At 22.2% G+C, this 17,362-nt stretch overlaps 1 protein-coding gene across 2 annotated transcripts in view; it reads left to right on the plus strand.

Annotated features, from left to right (window-relative positions):
- LOC129610697 (protein numb) overlaps positions 1 to 16,855 on the plus strand; it is a 79,111-nt gene extending 62,256 nt beyond the window's left edge. Inside the window, exons 2-5 of one of the 2 annotated variants that reach the window (XM_055523350.1) lie at positions 11,221 to 12,314; positions 13,914 to 14,162; positions 15,116 to 16,430; positions 16,510 to 16,855. In XM_055523350.1, coding sequence (XP_055379325.1) covers positions 12,234 to 12,314; positions 13,914 to 14,162; positions 15,116 to 16,430; positions 16,510 to 16,691 — 1,827 coding nt within the window. In that variant the 5' untranslated portion in view covers positions 11,221 to 12,233 and the 3' untranslated portion in view covers positions 16,692 to 16,855. The remainder of the gene's footprint in view (positions 1 to 11,220; positions 12,315 to 13,913; positions 14,163 to 15,115; positions 16,431 to 16,509) is intronic. The other variant, XM_055523351.1, reaches the window with a different exon arrangement.
- Positions 16,856 to 17,362: the final 507 nt, after the last annotated feature.

Raw genomic sequence — 17,362 nt, forward strand, 5'->3', positions numbered from 1 at the left:
ATATATACACTGTTAAATGTACGTACATACATATATACGTACAAAGCAATTAGGGATCAATTGTTAAAATTTAAATTTTTCCCCCTTATACGTAAAATATTTTTTTTTCTTTTTATAAAATCATCAACAATAAAGATTACATACCCCTACCAGAATTTTATTTAACACTATTCATATATGTACATATATTTTCCTTGTGCTTATTAATATTCGTACATATAGTAGATGTTATATACATACATACATACATATGTATATATGCGAGTTTGATTGTAATTTTTTGCACAAAAAATTACAAAAATTATTATATTTAAAGGATGCACATAGTTTTAAGTTAAAACGTGTGTACATATGTAATGTATATGGTATGAAAGCATTTTAATTCTGCGAGTAATATTGTAGAATTAAAATGCATAAGAAACAAAAGAGGATCAAGAGCAAAATTACTTTTAAAATTCACAATTTAAATAACACGAATGAAGGAATTTTTGTTTTTTTTCTTCTTTTTTTTTTGTTGGTTCATATTTTCTCTCTAATTTACATCACCGTTAAAAATATCCTCAAGAATATTATTATAATACATATTATTTTCAAAACAAAAATTATTTTATAGAGTTGCCATAATTATGAACAATTTTGCTATGCTTTTTTTGAATCAGGTGCATAAAAAATTAATTTTAATTTCAAGCAAAACCGGTTTTAGTTAATGAGCGTAATTTTACATTAGTAAGAAAATTCTTTGCTGAGAATTCTTCATTGAGAAAAAATTGAATTTGATCAAATTTTGCATATAAAAAAATAATTTTTGTACTGTGTGTATTTTGAATAAATTGGACTTTTCATTGTTCTCTTTATTGTACTTATTATGTCAAATTTACTCAATATCAAAAGCCTTGTGACGAAACAGAGCAACTGTATTTTATTTACTCTCTTTGCAACACAATTCAAACAAAGAATTCTTAATTCATGAGAAATTCTCTCTCATTTGCAGTAAAATGTAAGCAAATGCTGAAAGTTTCAAAGATTCAGTTAGAAATGCAGCAAAACAGCAGTGCAAAAAAAAAGAGCCGGTGTTCATAATTTTTGCTTTAATAAAGTTCAATAAAATATTTTCGTACACGAACGCCCTTTTTCCGAAAACACTTTTCTGTCATAAATGAACAAAACTAAAAATAACTCGTTAATTAAACCCAAAAAAAAATTAAAACTCTCATAAGCTCACAATATTTGGCAATTCTTTTTAAGCTTACAGTTTATGTCCATGTGCTTATGTATGAGCATTGAAATTTTCATTATAGGTACTTCAGAAATTTTGAATATTTTTATATAATTTCCGTTTTATACATACACATACATTTGTATTAACTTAAATCGCATGTATTTACATATTTACATGCAGTAAATATCTGAAATTATACACATTTATATATACATATGTACTTACTTACATACAAAATTTTTTTTACTTGTACCCAATATAGCGTGTAAATAGGAAGTTGACAATATAATTACACACAATATTTCGGAAGAATAAAACTTGACAATAAAAAAAAAAAGGAAATATTTTTCTCCCCTCTTCCAACTTCATCTTCTATTAACATTAATATACAAGAATGTAATATGTATGAACGTGTATGATTAAGGTATAAGGAATAAAAATGTCGCATACATAAATAATAAAAACAAAATACCCTAACTATAATAAACAAAAAAAAAAGAGAAAACCTTCAAAAAAAATCTTGGTCATGGGGAATAAAAATTTTTATATTCGCTAAAAATACAATGTTACAAAAACAACAAGAGGAAGAAAAATTCGCATTTATTTATAATACAAATGTAATTTCTTATTACATTTATAAAATAATATATATATAAAATAATTAAAATATACATACATACAAACATATATGTAATATAATATTATTATAATGCACGTAGAACATTTTATTTTAAGAAGTTGTAAGTTTGTTTGTGTTGTTTTTAAATTTTATTTGATAATAAAATAAAAATTGTTATACAAACCTTTATACATAAAAAGAAATTAAAGAAATACCAACACAAAATAAATACATATACTATACCAGAGTTGCCGTTTTTGGAATATTTCTTTCAAAACTGTAGCATATGACATTTATATAATTCACAAACGGTTTTTCTTTTACTTTCAGGACGCAAAAATTAACGATTGTGAACTTCTATAATTTTTAGTACTTTTTCAAAAAAAAATGGTGTTTTTTGTTTATTGACAATTAAAATGTCAAATATTTTGCTCGTAACTGTCTATATTATGCTCATTTTGTATTATAAGATTAATTTTTGATTATAAGATGCTGTGACTATAAATTGTTGTTTTATAAATGAAGGAACCCCAAGGTTTACCGCTTTAACAATGAATTACTTACTCGATTTGAATTATTTTTTCTATGAAATGATATAAGAAATTTTTCGTGAATGGCAACACTAATCTATATACATAAAAATACTTAATTCCCTATAAAAATTTTCATTTCTTTTTTCTTTTCTTTTCTTCTCATTTTATAATAAAATTTTAATTGAGAAAGGATATTTTTGCACAAACAACAACAACAACAAACAAAACAAACCAAATAATAATATTAAAAGGTACCGTCCATATTATGTATATTATCTTATGTACATTTGTGTATTTATATATGTATGTATATGCAGAGTTGAAATTTTTGAAAACATTCTCAACCAGTAGTAAAAGAATTTAAAAGTATTGCGAGTATTAAGTATAAGAATTTCGTGTGAATTTTTTATTTTAACTTTTCTCTCATTCAATATTCAAAAGAAAATATAAAAATGAAAGAAAAAAAAAATAAAAGATACAATAAAATAGAATTTAAAAAAAGGATCTCTTTGCTCCTTTCAAAATAAAAAAGGATCACATTTTTTTTTTATTTATTTTCTTGTCATTTTCTTTTCTAAACTTTTATTTTATTTTTAAGATGAGAAGAATTATTTTAATTGTTTATTAGAAATTCTTTTATATTTTTATAGAATTTCTAACCATTTGAAACGAATTTTGCCAGTTCGGAAAATAAAATGAACCGAAAATAAAATTTTAATACAAATATAACACATAAGACATAACAGTAATACTTAACTTGGCTCAAACTCAATTTAATTCAACTTAACAAAACTCGATTCAACTTCAACTCTAGTACATTTTCTCTTTTCAAGTCTAAAATCTCAAATTTCAATTGAAAATTGGCTTCTCTTATTGGCTTGGTTTGTCTCTTTGCACTTGCATTAAATCTTTTAATAATATCATGGTGTTTTGTGTTATGCTGTGCTTATGATGTAATGTGATTGCCGATTTTGTTGTGATGATGTGTAAACCAAAAAAAAAGACCATGTAAACTTCAACTCTAGTTCATTTTTTCTCTTCATTCCTAAAATCTCAAATTTCAATTAAAAATAAGCGTCTCTTTTTACTTGCATCAATTTATTCGATAATACGAGTATTGTAATATTTTGTGTTGTGCTTGTTGTGTGATATGATTGGCGATTTTGTTGTAATAATGTGTAAACCCAAAAAAAAAAAGACCATGTAAAATAAAGTGAATAGAATAATGGAATGTAAAATCTGTTATATAAGTAAAAGAGAGAGAGGTTTTTTTTTGATATAAATAAATGTTATACTTTTTAATTTTATACCCTTTGTAAGGAAAATATTTTTATACTTTTCTCTTTTTAAATGAATTTTTTTTTTTTTCTTAAGAACTTTTTGTTTCCCAAATACCTTCCTTATAAGACCTTTTTATTAATCTGATACCAAATCTTTTTAAAGATTTTATGGAGTCGAAAAGGTAGATCGAAATCAAAATGGACAATACAAAAGAAGATGTGACAAAAATGTGAAAAAGAATAAAAACAATTAAAATTTAATATCCTTTTCTTTTCTCATTTATTTATTTTTCAGTTCCGTATTTCATACCGGTTTAATTTTCCTAATTTCCATGTGTAAGTACATACACACACATAGGCATATTATATGCTTTGATATTCATTATTTTAATTTGGAAAATCTCAATCTGGGATGAAATAAATTTTAAAGTTCTCAAGCAAGAAAAAAAAAAAAATAAGAAAAATCTCGTCCTTCTTATTTTAATATTCACATATATGTACGTATATGTTTTGTTTGTTACAAAAAAGGACAAAATCTTATTTTTATCTTATTTTTTTAAAATTAATCTCCCATATTTATAATGTTGGTATAGGTACTTATTTGAAAAAAAAAAATAATTAAGAGGGTTAAAAAAGGTTATAACAGATTTTTATGCAGAAATTTCAATATTTTAATGAAGAAAAAGGGTTTTAAATAAAAAATATGCATAAATTGTTATACAAATATAACAAGTAATATTTAATTTTATATAGGTTATTAAAAATGTATGCGGAAGTAAATATTGAAAAATTCGCGTTAAATTTTATTTATGTATAAGTTTTAGTTGTTAAATTATATTTGGTATTTATTTTTGAAAAAACAAAAGGTACTGAGAAAATTAGAAATCCTAATTTCACATATGCAGGTAAGGATGTGAAACCTACATGTACATATGACGTGTGTACGTATAACACTTTTTTTTCAACTCCTTTTTTTCGACCTTATTCAAATATATTAAAAATTAAATTGTCCTAAAATATTTTTAAAAACATTTTTTAACTCTTCTATGAGAAAAGTCTTTAGAAGATTTTGTGTTATTCTTTTGTTTTCTTTTGAAATCTCTGTATGTAAGAATTTTAAGAATTGCAAATTAATGAATGAGAAAAGTACATTTTCCCTTTTACACATTTTTAAACATTTAAATGATAGCTGGCATACCATTTTAAAATTATGTAATTTTTAAATAATTTTTTTGATATTTCTTAAGTTCAATAAAGTATAGAAAGTGTTATACAGTTATATATGTGTATAAACATGAATTTTGTATGACGAACATTTATAAATTCACAAGTTTTGATTAAAAATTTAATAATACTAAAAAATTATTTTTGAAAACGATTATCTTAGCACTTATATATGTATAGTCACTTAATTCTTTCATTTTGTATAACAGTTAATGAATTCTCATTACTCATATATTCATATAATATTTATTATAATTAATTATCAAAATCTTGAAAATATTTATTTCACATTAAAATAAAAAAAAAATAATTATAATTACTCTTATACAATATTGTTATGTATGTGTATAACAATTAAATGGATAAATAATTTTAGTTTTCTTAAAATTTTAACATGAATTGAATTTGTCTGATAAAGTCTAATATAAAAAAAAAATTAACGAATATTGAAATATTACTTATAAGTTTTGTTAAAGAATAACATAGGCAATCTCAAATAAGTAATCTGCTATAAATAAATTAAACTTACTTAATATAATTTTAACTTTCTCTTTATAAAAATATCTAATTATGTTTAATAATAAATTATTTTATAAGAATGCTCATATTTATGTTTAACTTTTATACGCCTCTTAAATACAATTGTATAATACACATACAAGAATTAAATTAACACTCATTTATAATTTCCGTTCAATAATTCCATATAAGTATAACACATTTATTTTTCAGTTGATTTTTTTAAATATATTTTTAATTTATAACAGAAAAATGAATAGCTTAATATAAATCAGAATAAATTTTTTGGTTTATAAATAAGAAAACTTTTTTTAAATGTAATTTAATTTATTATACACATTGTTATATTAACTGTTATACAGATATAATAATATAGGAAAATGAAAATATCAAAAAATTTTTGATCATCATTAAATTATAGCGAATTGTAAACAATATTATATTGAATTCATTATTGTTATAATTAAAACCACAGGAAAATATAAGAGTTTAATAATTTTAAAAAAATTTGTTCTTTCAAAATAAAAAACATAATATATATAACAAAAATTGTTATATTAGAAATTTCAATTATAAATTAATTTTTTAGGTGTTGTCACAGTAGGTGTTGTTAATTATTCTTATTAAAATTATTTATTTGTTCTTCATTACTATTATATAGTATAACAGTTTCATTCGATTGGTAGTGAACTTCAGTGCTGCCAGATGTGCTTAATATTCGATTTAAATCTTAAGTTTATTTATTTATAAGCTTTTTAAGGGTATACTTACCTATAAAACTTTGAAGCAGTTGAGAGTAATAAATTGCTTATTTGTTCTCTCTTACTAATAAATTGTATAACACTTTCATTGTATTACTAATTGACTTCAATGCTGCCAGATGCGCTTAATACTCGATTAAAATGCTTGTACAATCTTTTTCAAAATTAAGTATTCTTATATTTATAACATTTAGGATAATTGCCGAATAACGAAAGTAAATAAAATGTAACCTAGATCTCGTAAATAAGACATGTTGTAATCTAAAACTTACATATATGTAAATATAAGTATAATAAAAAATAGTAAAAAAAAATTGGTTCAAAAATTTTATCTGCTACTTATTTAATTAAAACTTAACAGACGAAATGATAATTAATACATATATATATACATATGTATATATGTATATATGTTAAAGAAAATCATCTTATACACAATAATGTAAAAATATGGTTATATTTTTATTATGTAAATTGTTATACAAAGTAATCATTTACATATTTTGTTAAGTAACTATAACGATTAGGCGTTAAAATTTTCTCTTCTTCTTGTTTTTATTAATAAATATTTTTTTTTTAAATTGCTTTCGCTTTTCATACATACAATATATTACATATATATGTATGTATGTGCATACTAATACTCGTATAATAACAGTGATTTAAAATTTTAATTTTATATTTAAAAAAAAAGTGGCTGCTATTCATTAATTTATGCACTTTATAATTATAAATGGAAAGTTTTTCTTTACTTCATTTTTTTTAATAATAATAATGATATGCAACAGTATAATGTACATACATATATGTACACCTACATTTTAAAGTCAATGTTATAACAGTAAATAATTATACTTGTTATATTATGCCAGTTTATTTACATTTCACATCTGCATTAAGTATGTATACAGAAAATGATTTTTTAATTTATAAATGTTATAAAATATTTGTATATATATACGTATATGTACATATTTAATATGAAAATTAAATTGTATATTATTATTTATATAAAAATATTTATAAAATTATTATAATAGAACTGTACATCAGGTGTGCAGTTATAATAGTTAAGAAATTGGGCTAAATTAATTTAAAAACCAAAATTTAAAATCTTTAAAAAGACGTTGTGCAACTACCAAAATATTTTGACAGTATTTCGAGAATATATTAAGTAAATATTTTGACAATTAAAAACTTCTAATAAAAAAGTTTATTTTTAATGTTGATTTATGCGTTTAAAATGAATACGTAATAAATTTCACACATTTTTATTGTGAATGCCATAAACAATGAATGAAAAAGTATTCTGCCCTCTGTTGTCATTAGAAATAACTTGCTAAGACGAATTCACAGTTTCTTATTGTTCACAGTTATAGTTTCTAATTTTATTATAAAATTATAAAATTCAAATCATTATGATATCATTAAAGTTCTCATGGTATTAAAGAGATTTTGTAACGTTGTATTTGGAAATTAACAAAATTTTGAAATATTGCATTTTTTTTGGCAACATTATTATGACATGCTTGAAATATATTTATAAAATATGTACCTATGTATGTATGCATGCATATTTACTGTAATATATTATAAGTATTACAAACTATTATACAATTTAAAAAATTCTACAATAATTTTATTTCAATCATTTTTGTGTTCAATATTAATATCTAATTTGTTTGTATAACACAATTAATTATTTACAAGTTAATACCCGTGTCTTAAAATGAATACAAATGCATATACATACATAAATTAAATTCTTGTGGTTAAAAAATTAAAATTCATATAAATGCGTAAACATATAGGTATTAAATATATATGTATATAAAACAGAAGTTTCTATTACCGGAAATATTAATATATCAATGTTGCTAATTAAATAATTAACAATTTATATAATAATAAAATTGAGTAGACACAAAATTCATGCTATTATTATTAAATATATTCGAATACCTAGTATAAATAATCTATTTATTATTAATTAATAAAAATAATTAAATTATTCTCTGCTATCTATGTATATATATGTATATATGTATATGCATGCCATATGCATAATTTCAATTACTGTCAAACTGTCAAACATTTATGTATGTATATCTTGTATGTATTATAATGCAATTACAAAGTACAATAATAATAATGATAATACAATAATAGTAATTTTCACCACACTCAGAAATATTCACCTTCAATATGAAAATAAAATGGAATGCAAATTAACTACAATATCAATAAACCAAATTCAATTATAATTATATTATTAGCAATAATAAAAAATATAAAAACAAAAAAAAAAAATCAAATAAATTTTTTTTTCTATTTTAAAATTTACAGTCTGTGTTTGAATCAAATTTATTAAGGAAATGAACATTTTTATATACAAAATATGTACACACATACAATCTAGTTAAAATATAAATGCTTTTTTATATATGTGTGTACATTATGTTATACGTTTATACATAAACAGTCAATAAAAATTATAACAAAACTCTTTAACAAGAATATTACAAAAATAGCAACAGTAAAAAAAAAATTTTTATTCAATTTCAATCAATTCACAATTTAATCATAAATAATTAACAAACAGTAGCAATAATAAAAACAAAAAAAAAATTAAAATAATGAACAAAATAAAAAAAAATAACTAGTGTTTTAATCAATCAATCAATCAATTATAATTAATAGTACAATACAGTAATATTTAAATATTAGAAAGAAGTAAATTCCAAGTAAATTCCGCTACCACATACCGCAATGACGTTATTTTATTATTGATCGTCATAATATATAAAATATACAATACAATTGTATAACAATATAAAAATATTATATTCAACTGGAGTTCCCATTCAATAATTGTATATCATAAAAATATAACAAGAGAATTAAAAAGGAGCAATATTCTCATATATTTTTAGATAAGGTAAGTGTCCCTATTACTGACATACTTCGCAACAAATTCAACTTTGGCGTGAGATATTTTATATGTGGGACACAATAAATGATCGTGTTTCCAATTTTTTGAATAATTTGGATAATTGAGAATAATGTTTTTTATAAAATTATTTAATCAAAATATTTTTTAATTCATAATTTTTCGATTAAAAATGAAAAGCAAAAATGTTCCTAATATTGACATAACCGCAAATGTTTGTGTCTATTACTGACAGTTTGTGTTCCTAATACTGACAATGTAATTTCATATGCTGTATCTATATTCTATATATGAATAATGGTTCAAATGGTTAAAGTGATAATATTCAATAAAAATGGAATAATTTAGATTTCTACGGATATTTCATCTTATTTAAAAAAGAAATTAAAAATGAATCAAAATATAATTCAAACAAAAAATAAAAACATATTTTTTATTGAATTAAAGGTAAAAATATGTGAAATTCAGCTGATTTGAATTTATTATTACTGTAGAATGTACTTTTGCTAGTAGTCTTAATATGTAACAATGAATAAATAAAAATTTTTAAAAGATATTTATGAAAATCTAATTCGAAATTACATAATGTTTTATAAAGTATTATAAGTTTTGCTACAAATGTATTCTTATAAATAATACCTAAAATATGATGTACCATATCACACGAAATTATAAGAAATCAGATCAATATATTCTAAAGCTGCTAATAAGCCTATTCTAAAGCTGCTTTTTGCTTTAACAAAGACTATTTATGTATTAAGTACGTAACGAAAGCAACCCATTCTCAATTTTTAGAACAACATTTTGGGTTATTAAAAAGGGCTACTTTTCTTATTTAAAGAGAACCATTTCCGTTGTGATATTTGTTATGACGTTAACGTTTACAGTAATTTTAAAGCATTTTTTTAGAAACCGAATTGTACTGTTTTATTGACAGTATTGTATACAATATTGATACACAATTTATTGGACGAATATCACTATTAAAAAGGTAAAAAGGTCGTAGTCAGATATAGGTTTTCACAAATGTAATCGATTTTCATTTGACTGAAATAGTTTAAACAATTTTAAAGTATAAAGAAATTATTTTAATTAATTAAAATGAATATCAAAATTAAAACTTTATACTGACATAATTTTGTACAAAATATTGACCCTCTTTAGATCGTATTACTGACACCAGTTTTTAAAGGTAAAATACTCCGAACCTGTAGTAAATTCTTAGTGTCAGAATTCGGACATTAGAAAGAAAATTCAAATTCGATTTTAATTAAATAAATACGAAAATAAAAATTTAAATATTTTAAAAATGACGTAATTTATAAAAATACGGATTTTTGACGTATTACTGACACATATGTCAGTAATAGAAGCATGGTCGAATTTTAGATGTTTCTAATACTGACAGAAATTATTTGTTAAAATTCTTATTTATTTAACGTTTTTAATCCGAATTACTTATAAAATAAGATAAAGAATAATCAAAATATTTAATTTAATATAAATACATATATTTTTAACCCTCAAATAAGTCAAAAAGCAATAAAAACAAAATCGGAAAAATTAAGCAAAAAGTATAAGAAATTCTCCAATTCAACCCACCATTGCTATGTCTATGGAAACAAAACTGATTTATGTTCAATATTTTGGAGTTATTTCAAAACTAAATAAAAGGAAGTATTGCGATAATTTGAATTAATCTAGAAATAAATATATATATATATGTTGTATAGAGAAAATCTCTTAATAATTATAAAAAACCTCATATATGTCAGTATTACCGCCACTGTCAGTATTAGCTACACTTACCTTATATTGTTATATTAAAAGGGAAAATATCAAAAATTAATTTAAAATAATAACAATAATAAAAATTGTAGTATATCAAATTCTAAATATTATATTATAAATAATAAACAATAAAAATACAGTGATTTTTTTGTTTCATTATACAATTTATTTAATAATTTAATTTAACGAGAAAAAACAAAACAAAAAGCATCAATAATAAATATTAATTGAGAATATTTCCTTCCCTCTCTCTCGCCCGTCCATTTTAAAAATATTCTTATGATATACTTGCTTAATTAACAATTTATAATTTTTTTATAACAGTTTTAAATACTTTCCTTATATATCTATATAACAATTATATTTGTGTTTATAAATTGTATATAGTATTTAAATATTAAATCATTCCGAAACAACCAATATATAATATTTTAATTAATTTAAACTCATTTATTAAATATTAATAGAAAAAAAAAGAAATATAGAAAAGTGATATACAATATACATACATATAATTTAAATTATAACAATTAATAAAATTATACTTACACATATAACACATTTAAAAGTTACTTAAAATTTACAACACAATTTACAATAAAACTATATATAGAGCAATAGAAAGAGTAAGAAATAAAAATCAAAGTGTTTATTTATTTTGTCACATGGGAATTCATGGGAATTTCCTCAAAACCCTTTTTAATTTAAAATTATACACAATATGAACTTATAATATAAGTATATACATATATGTACTTAGGTACTATAACATTTTTATAGTATATAACAAATATAATATATTCATAATATAAAACTTATACTTCCAATTAGATTAATTGGAAATATAGAGGCAGCAGTACTACCATATCAAAAAAAAAAAAAACACATAATATTCAACACAAAATATAAAGAAATAATAGTTATAATAAAAAAAATAAAACAAAAATTCAAGGATTAAGAAAGAAAAATTTCCACTTACCAAACAAAAAAAAAAAATAGCAAACTAGAATCATTAAAAATTCATTCATTTATAATCCAATCATAGGATAGTAGGAGCTATAGTAGTAAATTATAAAAAAAAATAAGGAAAAATTAATTTAATTAAATTTCATTTAATATTGGAATATTTTTTAAATCAATAAAAAATAAAAGAAGAGAAAAAACAGGAATAAATTCTACTTTCCTCCGAATATTGCAATTTGTTCTAATACCAAAAATTGCAATATTGAAAAAAAAAAAAATTCGGAAAATCAAAAAAAATTTCGGAAAATTTTGGATTTGACTCTTATTTTATTTAATAATCAGTAAATATCGAAAAAAAAATATAACATAAAAAAATGGGGAATTCATCGTCTCATACACATGAACCTCTTGATAGAGGTTTTACACGTGGAAAATTTGGAGATGTTAAAAATCCGGTAGGTATTTCTTTTTTTTTTTTTTTTATTTTTATTTGTTTACATTTTAAATGTAAGCATATCGTATATATAAGGTAAATAGAGTAGATAATGGATGCTTATATAACGTAAAATTACTTAATAAATTAAATATTTAAATATAAAATAATATCAATTAATTGCAAATTATAAATAAGAAAATTGAAAATGGAAAATAATTTAAAATTGTAATGAAAATTATTTACTTATTATAAATTTCGTGTTAGTTATGCCCCACAGTAGCTTATTATATGGTATATAGTTAGATGATTATCATCGGAAATGGTTAAAATTATATATGGCTTAATACAAAGAGCCACGGAATCGGAGAGAAGTAAAGAAGTTGTTGCCACGTAGTTGCTAATAAGAACCCTGGACAAAACATCATAGTATAGAATTAAGAAGACATAATCGAGGAATCGGAGCCTAATTTAGGAGTCGAATTCGGAATTTCATAAATGACTGGAACTAGATTTGAAACTCAAGTCGCGAATGGGATAAGAACTCGAGTATATGGGAAATGAATTTAAATTAAAAAACAAATGTACTATTTACTTGAATTTTTGACTTGAAATTGTAAAAATTTATAATTGGCTTCGCAGCTCTGTTTATATTTTGATCACGTAAACGTATTTCCTGCTTCTTATATGATAAATTTTATGGTTCTGAATTTGATTTTCTTAAAATTTCTATACGAACAACAACATTTCAATGGAATATCGGGAACTATTATTATTATTAGCCGAAAGTTTATAATAATAAGCCAAGCCTTGTTTTGGCCCAATCATCAATCTACTATTAAAGAATGAGAAAATGAAAACTAATTATATAGAGTGACAAAACCCTATTTTAAATGCAATTAAAATATAATAAAAGAAATCAATTAACAAACACATTAAAATATAATTAATGCCTAAAATTATATAATTAGTGTGAGAGAGTTTTTTAATGATTAAGTTGTAATAAAAATTTTATTAAAATATTTACTTTCTTATATGAAATATACATACATACTTGTATACCTTTATTTTTAAAGAATTTTTAATTGAAACCATAACCTTAGGTATTATTTTATAATTAATTATTTAATAAAAGTTAATTTTGTTTTTGTATTTACTTAAAAGTTTTGATAATTTTTAATCTTAAAATTTTTTTTTCATGATTTCTTACCTTTATTTTGTTCTGGTTGAATAATTTCTTTTTCATTTTCTAGTTCATTGACTTTATTATTACATTCGGAATAATCGAAGAATAAGAAGCCATAATAAAAATAATATGATTTCAAATTTATTTTACACTTTTTCAATTAAACACAAGAAAAAAAATTTTAATATTTTTGGCAAATTTAATATAATTTTCACTCAATTATACTTAAATATGAAAAAAATTCTCACTCAATATAATTGACAACTAAAATTTTAAGTAAAATTTTTTACAATCTATGAATTTTTTGTCAAATTTAATAAATAAAAGATTATGGTTTCTATTAATAAAATATTAAATATTTTATTAAATTATATATTTTAATTTAATTAATAAATAATTTAATTAATAAATTATTTAAATATTATATAATTTTAGAAAGCGGCATCATTTAGATTTGGAAAACGTTCACCAAAGAAAATGGATCGATTAAGACGTTCATTTCGTGATTCATTTCGTCGAAGAAAGGAACATGTACCAGAATCATCGAAACCACATCAATGGCAATCTGATGAACAAGCAGTACGTTCTGCAACATGTTCATTTCAAGTTAAATATTTAGGATGTGTTGAGGTATTTGAATCTAGGGGTATGCAAGTATGTGAAGAAGCTCTTAAAGTATTACGAGTAAGTTTATATTATATAAAATCATAATATTATTGAAATTTAGTTTTTATACTGAACCTTAACATCCAAAATACTGAGCGTCATCTAAAATTGTATTCTTAATTAAATTTACTTGACATATTGAGTTTGAATTTAGTTAGACATTAATGCTATGGGCTTGAAAGCAACATTCATTTTAAATTTCGAATTGTACAATATTGTACAATAAATTATAATTTTAATTTATAAAATAATTCTACTTTCAAATTATTAAAATCTGAAAATCTTTTACATAGAATTTTCTGAATAATATTCAGATAAAATTTTCCACGTGCGTCAACTTTGGAATACAATAAAGAATAAAAGAAATTTTTTTTTTTTGCTCATTTTTTTTATTATTGACTTTCATAAAAATTGTTATCCTTTCTCAAGGTAATTATGTATTCAATGCTATTGTCATTTATATCAATATGAGATAAAAACCAAAATATCGATTCTATTTTCTGAGAAAATTAAGATAAGCTTCAGTAATCCGCACTTTGAGGTATCAGTCGATTTATTTTTAAATTGTTTTTCTACATGTTTTTTGCTTCTTTATGATTTTGCAAACATATATCACCTCGACTACCCGACATATATTAAGGAGATGAGATATGAAATGCTTAAATAGGTTAAAAGGATTATAAGAATTTGTATTTGATAAATTTTTTAAATTCCATTTTGAATCATTTAACAAAAAATGAGAATTTTAAATAGGATATTGAATTTAAAATAAAAAATTTGAATAACAAATGCGAAAATATTTATTTATTTTTTTTGTTTTTAAATAGATTAAAGGATTACTGCATGAAGTTTTTTCTAAAATTTATTAATACTCTTATTCAATAACAATCAGATGACAAGCGAAATAAATACGAAATTTAAAATTAAACTTATTTCTTGTATTTTCATTTCTTTTTTTATTTATTTTTTAGAATTCAAGACGGCGACCAATTCGCGGTCTACTACATGTCAGTGGTGATGGTCTTCGTGTTGTCGATGATGATACAAAAGGTTTAATAGTCGATCAAACAATTGAAAAAGTCAGCTTTTGTGCACCAGATCGTAATCATGAACGCGGTTTTAGTTATATATGCCGTGATGGTACAACAAGAAGATGGATGTGCCATGGATTTTTAGCAATAAAAGATTCTGGTGAACGTTTATCTCATGCAGTTGGCTGTGCATTCGCTGTTTGTTTAGAACGTAAACAGCGACGTGATAAAGAATGTGGTGTTACAATGACATTCGATATGAAAAATTCAACATTTACACGTAGTGGTTCATTCCGTCAACAAACGATGACAGAACGTTTAGCATCAAATGAACGTGGTATTGATATATTACCAAATAATGGTATACAAACAGCAACTGTACCACCACAACCAAAACCATATAATCCATTTGCAATTGAACGTCCGCATGCAACACCATCAATGTTAGAACGACAAGGATCATTTCGTGTATTAGGCACAATTGGTAGTCAATCACCATTTAAAAGACAAATGTCATTACGTATTAATGATCTTCCGTCCAATGCTGAAAGACAAAAAGCATTTTTAGATGCCGGTGGTGGTACATTAACAACACCATTACGTAGCGTATCACCTATACCAGAAGTATCACCACAAAAAAATCAAATTGATACAGTTAGTCAATTATGCCAAGAATTAAGTCAAGGTTTATCATTATTAACGCATAACGATGATGATGATGATGATTTAAATTTTAATAACGCATTGAGCATTAATCAAAATATAACATCAAATACATTTATTAATAATAAAATTGGTACAACAACAAGTCCATATTCACCTATAACACCAATTTCTCCAAATGGTATATTAGGTGGTATACTAGGTGGTAATATTACTCCAACTCCATCAACAATAACAACACCTGGTACAAATATTATTGGTGAACGTATTATAACAACACCACCAACAGCACAAATATCTCCACAAGCTAGAATAATGAATATTTCACCGCCGGTTGGTGTTATTTCAAATGTTACACAACAACAGCAAACAACTACAATTACAACTAATACACAAATTTCAAATATGTCACCAATACATAATATAACAAAAACAAGTACAGCTGCTACAACGACTATTATTAATGCACAACAAGAGCCTAAAGTTGTTCCTATAGAAGTTGTTGCACCGTTACCTAATCCAGATCAATGGCTTGGTCAAGTTGTTAAAAGTACATCTCCTGCTCCACCAATAAAACGTGCACCTAATATAGGTAAAATTTTCATTTTTATACTATTTACATAATTTTATCTAAACAATTTTTAATTTTATATAAATTTTTTTTATTTTAGGCATGACTGGTCGTGCTAAAACAATAAGTGCAACAACAATGTCAACAACAGATCCATTTGATGCTGAATGGGTAGGTGATGTTACAAATAATAAACAACCAATTACATCTGAAATACGTAGTACTAATCCATTTATATCTCCACCAAAACCACCGGCTCAAACATTTCAAGTTCAATTGTAATTTTAAATAATTAAAATTTCACAACAATATTAAGTAATCTATTTTTTAATTATTTAAAAATAAAATTAATAAGTAATTAATAATAAGTAAAAAAAAAATTTACAGAACAAAATAACAACACAGAATATTATTTAAAATAAATATTGAAAATGAAAACTAATAAATTTCATTAAAAAACAAAAATTATTACAATATTTAAAACAAAAGAAATAAAATTGTTAAAAAATGGAATGTTGAAATTTTCAAAATTAAATAAATATAAAAATAAAAAGTATGAAATTAAATAAAAATTAAACAAAAAATTTGTGATGAAACTTTCAGGGAAAGTAAAAAAAAAAAAAAAGTAAAAAATTGAAATTTTTCAATTAATTCCAATAATTGTTTTTTTTTTTAATTTTTTTTTCTTTCTTGTATTATATTATTTTATTATTTAATATATTTAATTTTTTTTTCTTTTCTGTTTATATATATAAATGTATTTAAATCTTTTCTATTATTTTTTATTTTTTATAAGAAATTTATAAATAAAATCTCTTTTTGTAGAATAAAAATTATAAATATATAAAAAATAATAATGTTGTAAAATAATTAATTATAAATTTAAAATATTTATATAAATTAAAAACTACAACTATTAATTATATTAAAAAAAAAACTTTATTAATATTAAT

The sequence above is a fragment of the Condylostylus longicornis genome, unplaced genomic scaffold (assembly GCF_029603195.1).
Source record: "Condylostylus longicornis isolate FDR11 unplaced genomic scaffold, ASM2960319v2 ptg000046l, whole genome shotgun sequence".
NCBI lineage: Eukaryota > Metazoa > Arthropoda > Insecta > Diptera > Dolichopodidae > Condylostylus > Condylostylus longicornis.